This window comes from Akebia trifoliata, chromosome 13 (assembly GCF_017979445.1).
Source record: "Akebia trifoliata isolate Shusen 1 chromosome 13, ASM1797944v1, whole genome shotgun sequence".
Lineage (NCBI taxonomy): Eukaryota > Viridiplantae > Streptophyta > Magnoliopsida > Ranunculales > Lardizabalaceae > Akebia > Akebia trifoliata.
Window position 1 is genome coordinate 8,289,840 of NC_141387.1, and position 20,826 is coordinate 8,310,665.

At 35.4% G+C, this 20,826-nt stretch overlaps 1 protein-coding gene across 1 annotated transcript; it reads left to right on the forward strand.

Moving 5' to 3' along the window:
* The first annotated feature begins 5,328 nt into the window (after positions 1-5,328).
* Positions 5,329-12,551, forward strand: LOC147387695 (pyruvate decarboxylase 1). The gene is made up of 7 exons (XM_086420450.1): positions 5,329-5,970; positions 6,392-6,555; positions 8,792-9,353; positions 10,160-10,248; positions 10,353-10,470; positions 11,360-11,548; positions 12,139-12,551. The coding sequence occupies exons 1-7, from the start codon at positions 5,494-5,496 to the stop codon at positions 12,307-12,309; spliced, it is 1,770 nt and encodes a 589-aa protein (XP_086276576.1). The 5' UTR covers positions 5,329-5,493; the 3' UTR covers positions 12,310-12,551.
* The last annotated feature ends 8,275 nt before the right edge of the window (positions 12,552-20,826 follow it).

Here is a 20,826-nt window from a genome sequence, read left to right on the forward strand (position 1 = left end):
GAATGATGGTGTGCTAATATCATCACTTTTTTAATATACTGTCATCTTTCATTTGACTTGTACTGTATCATTAAGTTGAGGTATCCTTTAATGTCTTAAATAACCAAAATTTTCATTCAATTTAAACTACTAAACATTGATAATTAAATCAGTGGCTGATTTGGGCTGGCCTTGGATCAGGGGCAGAGCTATGTAGGGCCGAGCGGGGGATATAGCCCCCACTGAACTTTAAAAAAAAAAAGAATTTCATTATTTAAGCCCTCTGTTTTGATTGATGTTAAAGATAAAAGATTGCCCCGTGTTTTTCAAACCGAGCGTATAGCCACGTAGATCCTGAATGGTCGTAATTAAAAACACTTTCCTTACTTGGTAAGATTTGAACTCTCAATAAGGGTCCTTGAGCTCAAAGGGATTACCACATTGGCAATCCAACACCTTGGCATCAAAAAATTCAAAATTTTCATTTTTTAGGCTTGATCCGAGGTTTTGAAAAAGGACATTTACTGACCTTCCATAGAGCTCCCAAATTTCAATGGAGAAAAATTACATTTTTTTTTCAAAGCTCATATAATATTTTCCTCTACAACATTGTGGCATAGGATCATGTTTTTGGTTCCACAAGGTGAAATCAACGACCCTTGGTAAGATTTCAGTTAGTAAAGCTAATTGGATTCGATAATAATCTGTGATTTAGAAATATCTCGACTAAGGTATTGAAACCAACGTCTTGTATTCTGGAAGTTCCATTTTGAAGTCGCTAGTCCACTTGAAAATTTTGGAGAAATCCTCCTTATTTAATGGTAGTTGGTTTTTGTTTTAAAAATATCGATATACCCTTGGAATTTTTTATGAATATTTGAGATACCTCCTTATTTTCTCCAGACTGATGACATGCCTCTTGACTTTGGTGTTTTCCCATAGAATAATGAAAAATGACCCCCAATGCCATCATTGACGTCACTATCATACTCATTACTATGAAAACTATCGTCGTCATCAACATCATCATTGTTATCTTGACAACCTTTATCATCAACATCTCATAACCACTCCCATCATCATCTTCATCATATCCAAGAGGTTGTAGATAACCAAATTTTGAGATGAAAAATCAAAGGTTTCAAAGTTCTTTTTGTTCTTTACTTGATAAGTGAAAAGTGAGGTTAATGAGCATGTCAAGAAAGTGAAAATGTTGGGATATTTAAAAAATTCACCAAAATCTAGAGCGAACATGTGTCATCTAAAGATAACACATTGAAGAAGTAGGATTAAAGACAAAATTGAATAAGTTAAAATAGTTTATCCTATAATAACAACGTCATTATAGAGGTTATTTGCTAACCATTATTTGTAGTGATGAGCTGACCATTGGCATAGAAGAAAATCAAGATTATTGGTTGATGCTAACACTTAGGTGGTGTTTGTTTGCGCTATTTTTCAGTGCTTATTGCTGAAAAAAATTAAATTCAGCACTTTTGTCAAAATAGCGCGTTTGTTTACTCGTGCTTATTGCTGAAAATAAGTGAAAAAAATTCAGCACTATTTTGATGCTGAAAAAAAGTGCTGAAGCGGTAAGCACTTCGCTTTTTTCAGCACGGACAAGTATGCCCTTTATTTTTTTGAGCATGGACAAGTATGCCCTTATTCTTAAAAGGATATTACCTCTTATATCCCATGGATAAGTATATAAACACCCACAAATTAATAAACCCACACCATAGCTAAATTATTTTGTCTTATATGGGTTAAAATTTTTGGAATGAGTTGATTTTTGGTGAAGATGATCTCTACAATGAGGAGATCATCCTCACAAAAAATCAGCACATCTTGAAACTTCTAACCCAATCAAAACAAGTTCAAGAACCGTAAATTGTCCTTTTTTTTTTTTTTGAAATCTATTTTTAACGAGTTTGGTGAGGATGATCTCTAGACCATATAAACCATCCTCACTAAAAATTTGCTCATTCCAAAAACTTTAATCCATATAAAACAAAACAAAAAATGGCTATAGTGTGGGTTGCCCTTATTAATTCATAGGGTGCTTTTATAATTACACATCCTTCATTTCCATCTAAAATTATTCATCCAAAATTAAGTTCTTTTTAAATTTGATTTCAAATTTTGGTGACATGTATGACATTATTATTTTTAATTTGAAATTTGTGGGCTTTTATAAATAGAAATTATTATTTATAAATTGAAGATTTGAGTATTATTTATTATTTAAAAATAAATTGTATTTTAATTTTATAAGAAATAATATATTTTATTGTGTTTGATAATAAATAAGCATTTGAAACATGCAAACAATGTATAATATGATTATAAGGGTAACAAAGACAATTTATCAGTTTCAGCAATGTGTAACAAACATAATTCAGCATCTAAACAAACAACTTTTTCAGCACTTAAATTCAGCGCTTATAAGTTTCAGTGCTTAATGCTATTCAGCACTTATTTTTTTCAGTTTAACAAACAGCACCTTAGCCCCCACTGACCAAAAATTGTGACTCCGCCCATGTCCTGGATGAATCCTATCCAACCCCAAAGAGGTAGGTTGTAACTTGGATCAAACTTAAGTCCTTATCGAACCTAAATTATCTAAACAAAAACTCAACCTTAATGGGCTCGTGTTGAGTCAAGTTTTGTAAAAATATTTAAATTCATGCAATTTTCGAAATTGTTTGATGCTATTTTATAGCAAAATAGTGATCCAATATCTATCCTAGCTAAAAAAATGAGTAGATATAAGTTTAAATATATTATTTTTATAAATGCTTTTGTTTTTTTTTTTTTACAAAATATAAATCTTTCTTGATTTTTTTTAAAATCAAATTAAAAAAAAAAAACGGTCATTGAATGGCCGATTTTTTTTTCTCTCTCTCCTCTTTCTTTTTCTTGATTTTTTGAATAGCTTTGCTTTCCCTCTTTTCTTCATTAATAAACTATAAGTTCTTTGTGTTTTTACTCCTTTTGATTTTGATTTTTCTCTATTATTACATCATGGGATAGTTGTTTATTGAATGTTTTAATCTCAGAAATCTTAATTATCTAAAAAGGTTTTTGTAGGCCAATTTCAAAAGAAGGAAGTTATTTATCATTTGGACCTTGTAAGTCCTTTATTTTTTTTCTCTCTTTTATTTTTTCAAAGATTTTTTATGTATTTATTTCATAAAGAGAAAGAGGAGAGAGAGAAAAAAATCAGTTATTCAATGTTTTTTTTTTTTTTAATTTATTTATTTTTTAAATAATCAAGAGAGAGGAAGAGGAGAGAGAAAAAATTGGCCATTGAATGGCCGTTTTTTTTTAAATCAAGAGAGAAAAAGTGGAAAGAGAAAAAACCAACCATTCAATGATCATTTAAAAAAAAAAATAATCAAGAGAGAGAAGAGAGGAGAGAGAAAAAAATCGACCATTCAATGACCAGTTTATTATCATTTTGATAATTTGCAATAAATTCAGTTATTTTTGTGAAATAATTATTTCATTATATATATATTTTTTTTGATAATTTTCCCTATAATATAGTAGTGGCTAGATTGGACTTTGTTAGGCCTAGCACTATAGAGATTTAATGGGTAATGTTTTTTTGTTCCAACCTTAGAGCAACTCCAATGCAAATAGGCATATCTGCTAGATATTTTATTGTGGAAAGTGATTTTGCCTATTCAAGGGATCTTCACTCCAATCGTACTAGTCAAAATAACTCTCCATAAATTTAATTATTGTAAAATATTTCAACTGCCATCGTTTTTTTACCGCCAACAGGTGGAGAAAGAGAAACTCACTCTCTTCTTTTGCCTTTCCCATTTTCTTTATTTTCAAAATATTTCAAGTTAGAGAATCAGAACTCGAGTATACTGGAGTGCTTTTGAAGGACTTTGACTCTGTAAAATAACAGTTGGGAGAATATACAAAACTTAAGCCCTAGTGTGTTAGAGTTGCTCTTGTTCTTGTGAATTCAAAATAAATGTTCTAAATCTCTTTTTTTTTTTTTTTTTTTGGTGGGTTGGTCAAATATCAAATTCACAACCTTAATAATTAAGTGAGATTTAAATATTTTAGTGTTTTTTTTTTTTTTCAATAAAGATGTCTTAGAATTCTAGAGTAAGTGTTATTTTATGGACATTTTGACCAATAAATGTAAAGCTTCTCAAAGTAAAAAAGAGAAAAAAAATGGTTTTTTTTTTTTTTTCAATAAAGATGTCTTAGAATACTAGAATAAGTGTTATTTTATGGACATTTTGACCAATAAATGTAAAGCTTCTCAAAGTAAAAAAAAGAGAAAAAAAAATGGTTTTACACCTTTGAGAAAGAACTCAACTTCTATTGTCAATGATGTCGACTCAAATCAAAGGAGAGGGTGATAATAAATAAAGTTGCTCTAGTATTTTTGGCTAATATACCAGACAAAGTAAGGGGTAAAGCAAAGAAATTGACATCCTAAAAGGAAAGAAAAAGGAAGTTTTCTATTACCACACCAACTTTTACTAAGATCATCCCAAAATGTGTGCTAATTAATGTGATTGAAAAGGTAAAACACTTTACAAGTTTTCAGCACTATATAGTAAACAAGATTATGTGAACTAAATGCTTAATTTAAGATAATCGAGATAAGTAAATAAATAAAATTTTCAACACTTAAATTTAACATTGATTAGTTTCAACACATAAAATCTTTCAGCTTTTATTTGTTTTTTTATTTCAGTTTTGATTATCTGATACTCTTTTTTAGACAAACCCATTGCAGAATCATAGACCTTTTATCTCAAGGTACACAAGAAAAAGTTTTATGGTTCTGTAACGCCCACATAAGTTCTAATCTAATAGTTATAAAATCATAAATCATTTTCTTATGTATTGCTAAGCAAAGTATCTATGATTCTACGACGGGGCATCTGAAAAGAGAGTGTCGGATGATCATGACTCTTTAACCAATGGCACCTTAATTGATTTCATATGAAATAGAGTGCTTTTAGCAAGAGTTGGTGTGACAATAGAATCTCTCTTAAATTAGTTTCGAATCTTCTTGCACACCGTAAAAGACCCAACTCGTCTAATTTTCAAAGGAAAAAAGGAACCAGTTGGTGCCCAGCACAGGAAAACGTCCTACCTTACAGTTTTACTGGTTGGATTGTCCTAAAGAGTTTCAATACAAAAGTCGAGGAGTTATCGTACGGCTGTTTGTAAGGAGGACTTGGGTAGGCCCACATGCCTCTATTCAAAACTTCTCCAAGATCAACGGTCAAACCAAAGAACCTTGAGAAAAGCAAAACCACTAACTCAAAACCACTAAAATGGATGGATGGTTTTCAAATTAAAAATAAAAAACCTTCGATTATTTGATTCTTTCCAGCAATCCTTCCCACCATTACAGTGTTCTCGTCCTCCAAAAACCGCCCATGGTTTTCCAAAACCACTTTTCCCATTCTTCTGTCTTCTAATAACAAATCCTATAATTAGAAAAAAATCCAACATCTTGAAACATTAATTATGGAAGCTCAAAGCCAAATTGGCGCCGCGGCGCATCCTAGTACAACCCCTGCACCCGTTCGAGGCGGTTCCTCCAGTGGCACACTTGGCCGCCACTTGGCTCGGCGGCTTGTCCAGATCGGCGTGAAAGATGTCTTCTCTGTCCCAGGTGATTTCAATCTGACGCTCTTGGACCATCTGATAGCTGAGCCGGAGCTCAACGTAGTCGGCTGCTGCAATGAGCTTAACGCCGGCTATGCAGCCGATGGGTACGCACGTGCGAAGGGTGTTGGTGCTTGTGTTGTTACCTTCACTGTTGGTGGGCTTAGTGTTCTCAACGCCATTGCTGGTTCTTACAGTGAGAATCTCCCTGTAATTTGTATTGTTGGTGGGCCCAATTCAAACGATTATGGAACGAATCGGATCCTCCACCACACAATCGGATTACCCGATTTCACCCAGGAGCTTCAATGCTTTCAAACGGTCACTTGTGCTCAGGCAAGTAATAATTCTTAGTTTGGTGAATCATTCTGTATTGGGTACTTCGAATTTTGGTGTTTTTTGAATATTTTATTTACAGTTATGTCGAATTGAAGAAAAAAGAATCGATTTTTCCAGTATTTTGAATAATTCGATTAGATGGTATTAATTTGATGAATTGTTCTGTATTGGGTACTTTGAATTTTGGTGTTTTTTGAATATTGTATTTAGAGTTTAGTCGAACTGAAGAAAGAAAGAACTGATTTTTACTGTTTTTTTAATAGATGGTATTAGTTTGGCGAATCTTTCTGTATTGGATACTTCTAATTTTTCTGGTTTTTGAATATTTTATTAAGAATTTAGTTGAATTGAAGAAAAAAGAATCCATTTTTACAGTTTTTTGAATAATTTGATTAGAGTGTGTATGTTAATTTGATAGGCTGTGGTGAATAACTTGGATGATGCACATGAACTGATCGACACAGCGATTTCAACTGCTTTGAAGGAAAGTAAGCCAGTTTATATCAGTATAAGTTGTAATTTGCCTGGAATTCCTCATCCCACTTTCTGTAGTGAGCCCGTCCCATTCTTTATCGCACCATGGTTAGTTTTCCTCTACTTGTTTAAAATTCTGATTCTATTTTGGTAATTTTACTTGAAACAGTGAAAAACTTATCATAATGCACTTTAATTAGTTGAATGAAACGTATTGCTTTGTTTTAATGTATATTTCTTGCATTCGAAGTGTGTTAGTCTGTAAGTAGGAGCAGAAGTTTAGAAATTGTATGTTTAAAACCAGCTTGTGGTGATTGAATACGAATGAAGTTTGTCGGTAGAATATGAGAGAGGATCCATTGTTAAGTCAAGCCTAATGGGATGGGCGATAAAATCATGTCTTAGCTTTTTCTTTTTTAGTTGCCTACACCAATGCTAAGTGGTTGGCAAGGTGAAGGTGGGTTCAAGGGGTTTTGAACCTAGGTTGTGGGTGTAAACATTATTTCAGTTTATTCATACTTTGCTCACATATCTAAACAACGATTTATATAAACTATTCACGGAATTTTCAAGAATGAACATAGGATCTATTTTAGGATTGATTACCATTAACAACCACATATCCATAAGGTATTATGGCATATCGTATATACCTGGAATTGAAGCCATCGCTATTAATCCAAAAACCCGAAATTAACGATTCCACTTTGTTGATTGTACTTTAATTCTAGACTCACTTTCTCCTCCTTGATCTACTCTTTATGGATCGGTATTGCCTTTAGTGATGGAAATCCAGATTCTCAATAACCTGCTCTTATCTATACCCATTTCTAGAGAAAAGAAAATCAATTATGCTTTTATTTCTTGAGAATACCCTGATTTTCCATAGAAAAATCAATCGTTGAATAAGGGAGACCGATCCATAATTTTTTGGATAGGAGTAGAGGGTCAAGATCCTCTAAGATTAGAATCTAACCCGTCAAAGGATTCTAATCCTTCTAAAATAGAGGTTTCCTGAATACACTCTTAACTCTTATTAGAATCTTTAATTTGTTATTGACTAAACTTCCTCGACAATAAAACCCAAGAGAAACTTTATAAAAAAGAAATGTGGGTTGTCTCATAGGCTTAATGGGCCACCAACGGACTGTAGGTCCAACAGTGGGAACAACAGTCCACATGCCATACCAACTTAGCGGTAGCATCTGAGAATTTATACATGATTGCCCATATAAACGGGATTTTCTTACCCTTGAAGTTAAATAATTCCCTCACTAGTTTGAACTTTAATGGGTACTTTTCCTTGCACTTTTACTAGAAACGTCTGAATTGGCCTTCTTCAATTGACCAAGTCCCAGTTATCTATTGTCTTTGTTTTTTGGTATGTTCTCTTTGTAGCTTGTATAAATGACTGTCTAATCTATGGGTGCCAAAATATGCCACTAATATGGGTTGACCACGTTTCACCTTGAAATATTATGCATCGTGATCTAATCAACAAGGTGATTCTCACTTGAGATGTTCGTGTGGTTCCTTGATGAAGATATTTTTGGTGAGAAAATCAATTGTTCCCAAGATTTTTTAATAGAGTCATTTGAAATGGTTCTATTAGTGTTACCGTGCCGAGTGTAGAGAGAAAGCTATAGAATGTGAGATATAAGGTTTCTTTCATGTTTTGCATAGTTATGATGCATTACTTGAGTATGTTCATACTATGGTTGTTGGAATACAGTTGCCCCTTGGTTTCTAGTAAGTTATCACAAACTTGTATCTAACAATGTCATTTCTAGTTTAGTTCTATGCTTTTTTATAGATTCATTTGATTTAATTTGTACTATTATTTGGAATATTCATCTTCTCCAGTTTGGGATCGGTTAGTTAATGTTGTTTGTTACTGTTCATGTACCAAGGTTAGCCAGAAAGGTCTAGAATGTGAGATCTTAGAATTTCTTTCATGTTTTGTCTAGTTATGATGCATGATTGAAGTCCTGATTAAAGCCGGTTTCTAAATATAGGATCATCTCTAGGGAGATGGACGCATTTTTTTCTACTCTTGGTTTCTTTAAATAGAGATCTCTAGGGCTGCAAAACTTGAAAGACAATAGTGATTGTTCTTGTTCTGATCCCTTGACGTAGGCACACTGCCGAACCACATAAATCCTTGTGCTATTTTTGTCCTCTTTTCTGCTTCGTATTTTCACAAATTTTGTGTCTTCTGTAAGGATCATGTTTACCCTTGTAACCTCCTAATTGGTCAAGTCACCACTATGGGGTTTTTTCACACATGCTTTTATACAGGAGACTTCATCACTTCAAGATGACGAACCCACTCTTTTGTGTGTAGGATTAGCAATCAAATGGGGTTAGAAGCAGCAGTCGATGCAACAGCTGAGTTTTTGAATAAGGCAGTAAAGCCTGTGCTTGTATGTGGACCCAAGGTAAGGGTAGCCAAGGCCCAACGAGCCTTTGTAGAGCTTGCAGACGCATGCGGGTATCCGATAGCTGTTATGCCATCGGGCAAGGGACTTGTACCTGAGCAACACCCAAACTTCATTGGGACCTACTGGGGTGCCGTAAGTACGAGCTATTGTGGGGAGATTGTAGAATCGGCGGATGCCTATGTTTTTGTGGGACCCATATTTAATGACTACAGCTCTGTGGGATACTCATTGTTGATCAAGAAAGAGAAAGCAGTTATTGTGCAGCCTAACCGTGTGACCATTGGAAATGGACCCTCATTAGGGTGGGTTTTCATGTCCGATTTCTTGAGTGCATTGGCTAAAAAGCTAAAGAAGAATAACACGGCTGTAGAGAATTACCGCCGAATCTTCGTTCCTCCAGGTCTTCCTCTCAAGCGTGAGCAAAATGAACTTTTGAGAGTGAACATCCTCTTCAAGCACATTCAGGCAAGATATTATCTTTTCTTTTCTTCCTTTACTTCATTTTGTTTGGTTGATCAGCGTAAATTATAGCGATAAAGTCGGGGTTTGGGAATAATTCAGCTAGAGAAAGCTTCGGAAAAAGTCGGCAAAAGATCAATAAAGTTAGGAAAACATCGGATAAATTTTGAAACAAAAATAATTTTTTAAAGTATAAAAAAAAACATATTTCATATATTAAATAACAAAATAACACTTAACAAATGCTAAAAATAAAAACTAATATTTGATTTTTTTTTTAAATATCGTTGATTGGATTAAATCAATGATTAATCGTGATAAACTTTGTGATTTTTTGAAAAAATTGTGATTTAATCGACAACTATTAAAATCGTGTTTTAATCACAATTTTTTTTTAAAAATCGCAGATTTTTGTCACTATGGCTTAGAAGATGACTCCCCTTGTTGAAGTGAGGGAACGGGTATTCTCAGGAAGGCGCATAGTCATACACATGGCTCATATCCATGAGATTGGGACCCCTCTGTTAATTCTTTTAGTCCTAAATCGATATGGTTTGGTGATTTTTACTACATGAGTCAGTTACAAAGTCATTATTAATTTATTACTCGAAAAGGCTGGGTTTTTGGTGCATCAGATTCCAAGGTAGGAAGAAACAATTGAAGTACTTCAATTTTTTTGTCGCAAATTATCCAAACACATATTGATTCTCAAAATATTCAAATACATTACCGAATCCCATTTCTAGCTTCGTTGTTTAGAGATATTCCATTTGTTTCCCCTTTACTTCTATTGATTCTATCTCATTAAACAGGATATGTTGAGCGGAGATTCAGCAGTTATCGCAGAGACAGGAGACTCTTGGTTTAACTGTCAAAAGCTTCGTCTCCCTGAAAATTGCGGGTAAGCTTTTGTGGTGTCATTATTAAAAGTGTTTACTAGCCAATACCACTGATAATTGAATTTTTGTAATCAGGATTTTTTTAATGACTCCCGATTCTTTGCAGTTATGAATTCCAAATGCAATATGGATCCATCGGATGGTCAGTAGGCGCTACTCTTGGATATGCTCAGGCTGCCAAAGATAAGCGTGTAATTGCATGCATTGGTGACGGGAGTTTCCAGGTGAGGCCCAAATTATGGATACTGTTGCCCATTTACATCCTAAAAGAACCTGCACATGCACACACGATAACTTACACGACAAAAAGGTCGACTACAATTCAGATTCATTTTTCGAAAATTTGTTTAAAAGTTCAGCAAAACTAAAAGCAAATATAAACACAAAAATTTTACTTATTTTTGGGGATTTTGTAATTTTTTTTGTTAAACTTGTTTGAATAATACATGAATTATATGCTTATAATATGGGTAGGTCACAAAAATCCTTGTATTTTTTATGTTTTGAAAAAAAATATTCTGCTGCATTATATTACGTTTATGAAAAAAGTGCATAATTGTGTGTATTGTTGGTGGGAGTTTCCGGGTGACATACAAACGATTCATACGCTTTGCTCATTTTTCATTTTAAATGGAAATATATCCCAAGCCCCTGACCACATATGAATATAAAATAAGTTCTGTACTTAGATTGTATTAGAGTTAAATATTTTGATGATTTTGTAAAATTGTTTTGTTTGTATCATGGTTTTAAAACTCGTTTTGACGTCTCGTCTCGTTGGTGGACGATATGAAGACATCGGATGAGTCGTCTAGGTTCAGACGAGATTTAAAACCATGGTTTGAATAGTCCATATTTCAAAAAGTTCTGCATATATATTGTTAAATAAAAACAAGAAGTTTTTTGTGATTATTTGCAATTTTTATTAAAAATATTTTTAAGATAATACATCAACAAATGTATATAATATGAATAGGTCCAAAAATCCATGTAATTTCTATCTTTTGAAAAAAAAAAATCAGCCTTGTTGCATGTTTTATGAAAGAATGTAAATTTGCTCTTAAGCACAATCAATGCATCAAACTGCTAAACATAGTTTCTCCATTTCTGTAGGTAACAGCTCAGGATATTTCAACGATGATCCGGTGTGGACAAAGGACCATTATATTCCTTATCAACAATGGAGGGTACACAATTGAAGTAGAGATCCATGATGGCCCATACAATGTGATCAAGAATTGGGACTACACCAGGTTTGTCGACGCCATTCACAACGGTGCAGGAAAATGTTGGACTATGAAGGTCAGTATGACATGATGAGCATCATTATTTCTTCTTCCAAAGTATTATTTTCGAACTTCTATTATAGCCTATAAACCAGATTGACTGGTTAATTCTCGAGAAGTAAATTTGGAGAGCTGCTATTGGCACCCTAGCTTTTACTTATTACAACCCAATTTCTGAAATTATTTATCACACTCCAATTAAAGATTAAAAACACACTCTTCAAACATTACTAAGGTTTGGCTCAAATTATAATCTCAACATTAGAAAACATAATAACACTCATTCACACACTTTCAGTAGTTGTTTACAATTATGATTAAGCTCATATAAAATCCTCAACTATTCACTTATTTTCTTTATTTTTAATTGGGGTGTAATCAGTAAAAGTTGGGATGCCAATAGCAGCTCTCTAAATTTGTCTTGTCGGTGTGGTAGTTTTTAAGATATATTCGGTCCAGGAGTTCGCAAGGGCGAAGTTTACTTTGTGTTTTTTTTTTTTGGTTGTCTTCCTATCCTTAATTTACCTGAATTGCACCATAATCTTCTTCTTTTCATTAATGCATCGTGCTTTGGATATGCTGACGGATCAGATTATTGGCATGCAGGTTCGTACCGAGGAGGATCTTACAGAAGCTATCGCCACAGCCACAGGAGCTCAAAAGGATAGCTTATGTTTCATTGAGGTTTTCGTGCACAAGGATGACACAAGCAAAGAATTGCTGGAATGGGGATCGCGAGTCTCTCATGCCAACGGCCGCCCACCTAACCCTCAGTAGCACTAAGTTCTGAAAGTTTGATTTGGAGAATTTGAGATCGAATAGTTCGGTAACTCCAAATTTGAGACATAAATGAGACACAGGAGGGTTTGTAAAATTTCTGAGTTGCTTTGTTTGTATGACATGTTGAATAGTTGCAGTGGTTCAAATAAAATATGGAACATAACCCAAATATAAAGACCATATGAAAAATTCAAAACTGTCATTCTCTAATGACCCTTAAGTGAGAGGTTCTATTGCCACACCAACATTTGCTAATGCCTCACCAATTCATACATAAGTCACCAAGAGATATTTGCGAAAACATACATGACTTTTGTTATAATTACGGTTTTGATATATTATTCATTTTATTTATGAAAACATGCATGAGGTACATTGTTGACTTTTACACATCTACGAACAAACATTTCGAATTCATAGATATTAAAAGTCATGAACTTCACAATGTGAAAATTGGAAATTTCTATAGGAAAATTCGACAGGCCAAGGCTCATGAATTTTGACAACTCTAGGGCATCATAATTTGTGATGTATTCTAAATTAGATGGTCTAGACCTGTCGAATTTCTCCCATCCTCTAGTAATTTGACGGTTTCAACCCGTTGAAAGAAAAAAAAATCGACAATGAAAAATTTAATGCCGTGGTCTGTCAAATTTTACGAAATTCGATGGTCTTGAATAATTGAATATGAGCTTTTTTCACATTGTGCTAACGAGTTCGTAGATGCATAAAAAGTGGTGTACCACGTGCATATTTTGGGAATTAAAATGAACAATGTTCCAAAACCAAAATTTCAGCATATTCAGTGCACGATTCGGTGATTCACCCAATCACCAAAGAATTAGCACACAATTGGTGTGATGTTAGCAACAGTTGGTGTGGCAATAGAAGCTCTTTTAATTAATTAAAACTTAAAAGGGTGCGTAAGAAGCTGTAGAAAAATATGATTTCTTTCTTTATTTTCCCTTAAATATTTGTTAGAATTATTCCAAAATGTTGGGCTTTGTAGGCCCAAGCAAGAAAACAAGGGCCAGGCCCTTGACCATGAACTTGGAAAGTAGGGATGAGCAAGTTGACCCGTTAACCTTGATTGACTAGCTCGAGAATTCAAGGGCCAGTTGCTTGATCAAGAACCGGCAAAGTAGGGATGACTTGGGCTAGATCATAATAACACTCAGCCCCAGCGTGGTTGGTCAACAATAAAAGCACTGACATTTTATTACTTCTAAAAACTTTAGAATCTAAGTTTATATCATATTTTAAAGAGATTCTATTTCCACACCAACTTTTGCTAACTCCACCCCAATTCATATGTAAATCACCAAAGAATTAGCCCACGTCTTGAGGTGGTGTTAAGCAATAGAAGCTCTCTATTTTATATCATATATATTATAACAAATCTTGAGATTTGTTTTGATGGTGAATCAATCTTACTAAGGCCTTTTTCCCTTATCGAGTTAGTCAGGTTAGCCCTACTCTATATCATTTAGGTTATGTTTAGAGGGTTTCTATTGCCACACTAACTGTGTGCAATTCTTTGGTGATTTATAAAGGAATTGTTATGGTCTTAGTAAAAGTTGGTGTGGTAATAGTAACTATTTTTATTTGAAATGATTAATTGAGGCGATTTTGAAGAGAAAACAATAATAAGAATACTAAAGTAATTTTACAAAGCTAGTAAGCAACGTGGAGATCATGGTATTGAAATTCTTTTCTTTTTAATGAAAATGCCGTTTAAAGGTAAAAGTGAGGGTATTTTTGTCCCCCGAAATTTGGTGGGAACAAACACCAATCCTTCTCTCCTTATTATATGAATAATGGACGCAGGCAGTTTTGATAACGTGGCAAGGGCACAAAATTGCACATCTTTTTGTTGTATATCCCAATGAAAAAGATATATGATTATGCGCCCTTGCCATGTCAGCTACGTACCAAAATCGTGTTCATTCATTATGATTGGATACGTGGCTGACGTGGCATGAGCACAAAATCGCACATCTTTGTATTGTGTATCCCAATGTAAAAGATCTATGGTTATGTGTTCTTGCCATGTCAACTGTGTAATCAACCGCGTGCATTCATTACGACTCTTATTATATTGGTTATAAAGATTTTGAATGATAATTGGTGGTGATTGGGAAAGGAATAACTGACGTTTTGTTAGGTTTCTTCTCAAGCAATTTTCTTCTGAAATTTAATAGTAATGATTTACTAACTCTCCCACGTAGCATATTCAAATACTCTCTTGATGTGGCATGTGTAAGGATCATAGATCTTTTTTTCTCAGGATTCAGAACTGCATATATTTATGAAATGTGCAGATGTGTATCCCAAGGTTTAAAAAAAAAAAAATCTTTGATTCTAGCTCATGTCACGTTAGGAGAGTATTTTGAGTATGACATGTGGGAGAGTCAAATTATCACAAGTAGATATTTAATCCAGGAGGCGTACAAAAGCTTCTTAAAGATAGGAGTCCCCCTAGCCTTACTGAGTTAGCAAGGATTTCACTCTTAATAAGGGTCCTCAGGCTCACTTCTTGGCACTCAAAAGCATGTCATATGCTTCAGGGTTGTAGAGGACAAAATTCTATGAATTTTGAAAATAAAATTTATTTTTCACCCTTGAATTTTATTTTTAAGTTTGGAAGTTCAATAGCCGTCCATTTTCAAAACCTTGAATTTAGTTCAAAAGAAATTATTTTTATTTTTTATTTTTTTTTATATGAGTTTTTTGATAAAACGTAGATGGCTGTGGTGTTGGATTTCTAATGTCGCAATTCATTTGAGCAAAAGGACCCAAGGTAAGGCAAAAAATCTTACTATGTATAAGGAAGGGGTTTTCACTAAAGATTATTGGAGGATAATGCTATTGTAACATTAAAATGTATATCGTGGGGGAGACATTTTTGACGTGGATGTGTTTCAAAATCATAGATACTTTCATCAAGATCTCACTCGTATCTTGATGAAAGTATTTATGGTTTTGACACACAGCCACGTTAAAAATGTCCCCCACGATGTACATGTCAATGTTACTCCAGCACGACTCATAGTTGGAACTGAAACACAGTGTTTTAAAAATTGGACCAGATCGGATCAGATTTAGTTAGACCAGATCCACTTGCTTCTATAGGTCCAGTCAATATAAAAAGCCCAATTTAAAAAAAAAAAAAAAAAAAAAAAAACAATTGGCCCACCCGGTAACCAGGACCTAACCGGGTTTGTGAGTGGACCGACCCAATTTTTGGATGATTTTTAACATACCTCTCTACAATTTTGTGAGCTTTGAGATGCCCCTTTCTGTTTTGAAATTGATGATATGCCCATTGACCTAAGGTCTTCCCTTATAAACTAATGAAAAATAACCTAATTTAGTATGATGTAATTGTTGGCCCACATGGATTGCAACTTTAGAAAAATAATACCATGGCCTCAACCCTCTAAAATTCACGTGTTGACCAAATTTAACTTAAAACAAATTCCCATCCTTATGGGCGGCTACTAAGCTCACAAATTTCAAATTCAAATCCAATGGTGAAATTTATCTTCTTAATTTTATTTAAAAATTGTTGAAACCTTGTAATCTTCTACATTCCCATCACTGTGGAATTAGATCATGTTTTTCAAGTTGAAGTAAACTGATTTTGGGAAGAAACCAAAAAAGATTACATAATATTTCATTTTTGGGTCTGACAGATTTGATCCGTTGGTCCGACCATTTTGGACCAACTCGGTTAGTCATACGAGTCAATGGCTAGTCCATTTATTAAAAAATTGCCCAGATGCAATTATTGGTAAATATTTGAGATACTCCCTATGTTTTAAAAATGATGAAATTACCCCTAGACTTTGGTCATCCCTAATAAATTAATGCCTAACTCAACTTGGGGAGTCAGTCCAGGTCTGGGCTTAGAATTTAAAAATCTAGCCCAGCCCGAATCAAGCCCATTAAGCTCAAACGAGACATGTACTAGCCTAAAGCAGACCCAGCCTACACCCCAACCCTTCCGACGATTATTTTTAAAATCAGTCGTTCTACTGGCACCCACAATTACCTCTCTTAGTACCCACTTAAGTGGTTTCTATAGAAGTTTAGACAGGAATGGAGAAAATGATTCACACACCTTTCTATTAGAATAGGATGTATAAATACAGATTTGAGAGATGCTAACATATAACAGCATATATGAAAATTAGGAAAGTATGAGCTGTACAGATTTCCTAAATTAGCTAATAGTGTGAGCTGTGCATATTTCCTAAACTAGCTTATTAAAGACAATTAAGGTGTCTGATTGTGATGCTAATTTTCTGCATGAATGATAGCTGTCATTATATACCCCCTCAAGATGGAGGTGCCATCTGCAACACCAATCTTGGATCTTAATAGTTAAAAACGCTGACGTGGTAAGGATTTTGTAAGGAGATCAGCTACTTGATCAATTGAATGGATGTGATGCACACAAATGGTTCCCTTCTTGACAAGATCTCGAACAAAGAGAAGATCAATTTCAATGTGTTTCATCCGTGTGTGTTGGACTGGATTTAGACTGAGGTGATTGGCACCAATATTATCACAAAACAGTTGAGGTGCTTTTTTGAGAGTGAGACCAAGTTCCTTGACAAGTGAATGAAGCCAAACTGTTTCTGATGTGGCAGTTGCTAGTGCTCGAAATTCTGCTTCTATGGATGATCTTGATACAGCTCGTTGCTTGCGTGCAGACCAGGAGATTGGATTAGGGCCAATGAAGGTGATGAAAGCAGTTGTTGATACCCGAGTGTCTGTATTTGATGCCCAGTCCGCATCATTGTAAGTCTTTAGTTAGAATTGATCATGCTTTTGTAGGAGAAGGCCATGAAACATGGTCTGTTTGAGATATCTGAGAAGACGTTTTGCTGCAGTCCACTGGGTTATTGTTGGCTTCTGCATGAACTGGGATAATCTATTGACTGCAAAGGCAATATCTGGGCGAGTAAATCCCAAATACTGAAGTGCTCCAATGGTTTTGCGATACTTAGTGCTATCAACATACTCTGAATTGTCTTGAGCCATAAGCTTAGCTGTAGTGGACATTGGAGTGAGTGTTTCTTTAGCATTGTCCATGGAGGTTCGGGAAGGAGTTTCCGAATGTACTTATGTTGTGTGAGAAAGAGCCCTTGTGGTGTGGGAATCACTTTTATTCCCAAGAAGAAATGTAAGGGGCCCATGTCTTTGACTGAGAATGTATAGCCAAGCTTTCTTATAATGTCATTTACAAAGCTTAGTGTGTTGCCAGTGACAATTATGTCATCAACATAAACAAGGCAATAACACAAGATATCATGATATTTGTAAATAAACAAAGAAGTGTCAGTAGCCGAGTGAATAAAACCAAAGCTGAGGAGTGCATCTTGAAGGGCCTGGTACCACTGTCATGGTGCTTGTTTAAGTCCATAGATACTCTTTTTGAGCTTGCAAACATGCTTAGGTTTAGATGGATCTTCAAATCCTAGAGGTTGATGCATGAAGATTGTTTCTTGAAGAGTGCCATGTATGAAAGCATTATTGACGTCTAACTGTCGAAGAGACCAACCATTCATAACCGCAATAGTTAAAAGAAGTCGAATTGTTGCTGATTTTACCACGGGGCTGAAGGTTTGAGAGTAATCAATACCTGACCTTTGATGAAATCCTTTGGTGACAAGGCAAGCTTTATATCGACTGATTGTACCATCTGGATTTCATTTTTTTCGAAACACAAATTTACACCCAACAAGATTCTGGTTGGGAGTGGGAGGTACCAAGTCTCACGTCCCATGTTGAAGAAGGGCTGTCACTTCTTCTAACATTGCTTTGCGCCAGTAAGGGTTTTTGAGGGCTTGACTAACACAAGAAGGTTCGGGTGGTTCAAGTAATTGGTGCTTGGTGGTGTTGTGCAGTTGTTTTGGCCAAAAAATATTGTTCATGGATCGAGTAATGATGGTTCTCAGACATGGTGGGGGTGAGGATGGTATTGAATATTCTGGTTGGGTGATATAAGTAGATAATGGAGTGGCAAAGGATATATGAGGTACCTGATCTGGATTGTATATTGGTGCCTCTGGAGGTTGCACAATAGTTGGAGCTTCACTTGGAGTGGAAGAAGCAGATGGGAGATCTCCTTGAGGCCGTGTGATTGATGGTAGTTCCCTAGAAGCAAGCTGCAGAATTGGTCCAAACTCAGAAGATATTTCCGGTGGTGGTGAGTCAGTGGGTGATTGTATTGGAATCTGTTTGAAGGGATAGACAGACTCATCAAATGTTATGTGCTTAGAGATGTATAGGCCCTAACTTGGAAGATGAAGGCATAGGTAAGCACTTTGGCTAGTGGAGTAGCCAACAAAAATACAAGGAACATACTTCTTTTGGAATTTGTTTGTGTTATACGGCTTCATCAATGGAAATCATAAACATCCGAATGTACGTAATTTTTCATACCTTGGCTGCTTCTTGAAGAGAACTTGAATAGGTGTTTTATGTTAGAGAATAGGTGATGGAAGTCGATTTATCAGATATGTGGCTGTAGCAAAAGCATAGGCCCAATATTCTGATGGAAGAAAGGCATGACTAAGGAGAGTTTGACCTGTCTCCACAATGTGCCTATGACGATGCTCAGACACTCCATTTTGTTGGGTGTATAAGGGGCAGTCATGTAATGACTAATGCCATGGGCAATGAAGAAAGGTCGAAGAACAGTAAACTCACCTCCATTATAAGAATAAACTCCTTTACTTTTCGTGTTAAAACGAGTTTCTATCATTTTGTAGAAATGAGGAAATATTATTTTAACATTTGATTTGTGATGCAAGGGAAAAAACCACACATATTTTGTGAAGTGATCAACGAAAATAACGTAGTATCTGTGACCATTGAGACTGGGAGTGGGAGAAGGTCCCCATACATCAGTGTAAAGCAAATCAAATGGAGCTGTGCTTATTAGACCATGTTTATAAATTGGTAACTGATGAGCTTTATTGATAGCATACGAATGACATTTATTATAACCAGAATTACATGAACTAGTAGGAAGAGAAAATGAGCTAATTAGTCGAGTAACAACTTTGGATGATGGATGACCAAGGCGCTGATGCCAACCAGCTATGGATGTTCGTTCATGAACAAAAGCAACTGGAGTAGCAGCAGGCGGGGAAGGCAGATTATAAACTCCATGTTCACACGGTCCTTGAAGCAGACTCTCCCCTGTTCTCCGATTCTTCACAAGAAAGTAAGTTGGGTGAAATTCTAGGATGACATTGTTTTGCTTTGTGAAGTGGTGAACAGATATCAAGTTTTTGTTAATAGTAGGAACGTATAGAGTATCTTTAACATGAAATTTTCTTTTTGGAAATGAAAGGGTAAGAGAACCGGAATGAGTAATGGGGCAAACCTGATCCATCTCCAGTAATTACCTCATCATTACCATCATATTTAGAGTGAAATTGTAAATTGGAAATCTGAGAGGTAAATGTTATGAGAAGTCGCTGAATCAATGAGCCAACGTTTATTCGGACTAGGAGTTGCAGTTGTGCAGTTCACAGTGGCTTCAGAGGGCTTCAATTTCAGGCAGTATTTAGCAATGTGGCCTTGTTCATCACAATATTGACATTTGGGAGACATTTGTATTGCTTGGACTGACGAGGCTTTGATTTGGAGTCTGTCTTTGATGGTTTATAATTTGATGAAGACTGAGTCTTGTAGGAACGTGAGTCCTTGCTTTGAGTGGAGTTGGCAATAAGGACCAAGGATTGGGTAGTGGTGTCAAGACGTCGAAGATAGGCCTCATGACCAAGTAGCAGATCATGTAATTCTTCAAATGAGAGAGAAGACTCTCAAGGTCGAATCGGGGCAACTATGTCGCGGAAATCAGATCCTAAGCCATGAAGAACATATAGGGTGATGTCATCTTGGGATAACGGTGCATCAATGAGGGCAAGCTCATCGGCAATAGTTTTAATAGAGTGGAGGTACTCTGTAATGCTGCGAGTGCCACGCTGCATGACACGCGTCTTGCATCGACTAGCATAAAGTTTTGTTAGTTTAGTCCAGGCTTGATGGGACGTCTTGGAGTTTGCTATGAGTGGTATCACAGTTAGGGACACTGAAGTCAAGATGGCATTTAGAATAAGTTTGTCCTGACGGAACCAAAGGTAATGAGCTGCAGTGGCTGCTGCATTAGTCGACGTCAGTAGAGGTGGGCAGGTGTGAGTGCCATCGACATAACCAAAGAGGTTATAGTTGAGAAGGAGAGACTCGAATTGAGCATGCCATGAAGGGAAGTTGGTTGGTGTGAGACGTGCGATAATTTGCTGGGTGGCATTAATAGCTATTGGAACACTGTTAGAGGAAAAATTAGCCATAGTGGAAGCAAGGAAGATAGGAAATACTCGTTTAATTTTTTGGGGCTTAAGCTGATACCTTATAGAAGTTTAGACAGGAATGGAGAAAATGATTCACACACCTTTCTATTAGAATATGATATATAAATACAGATTTGAGAAA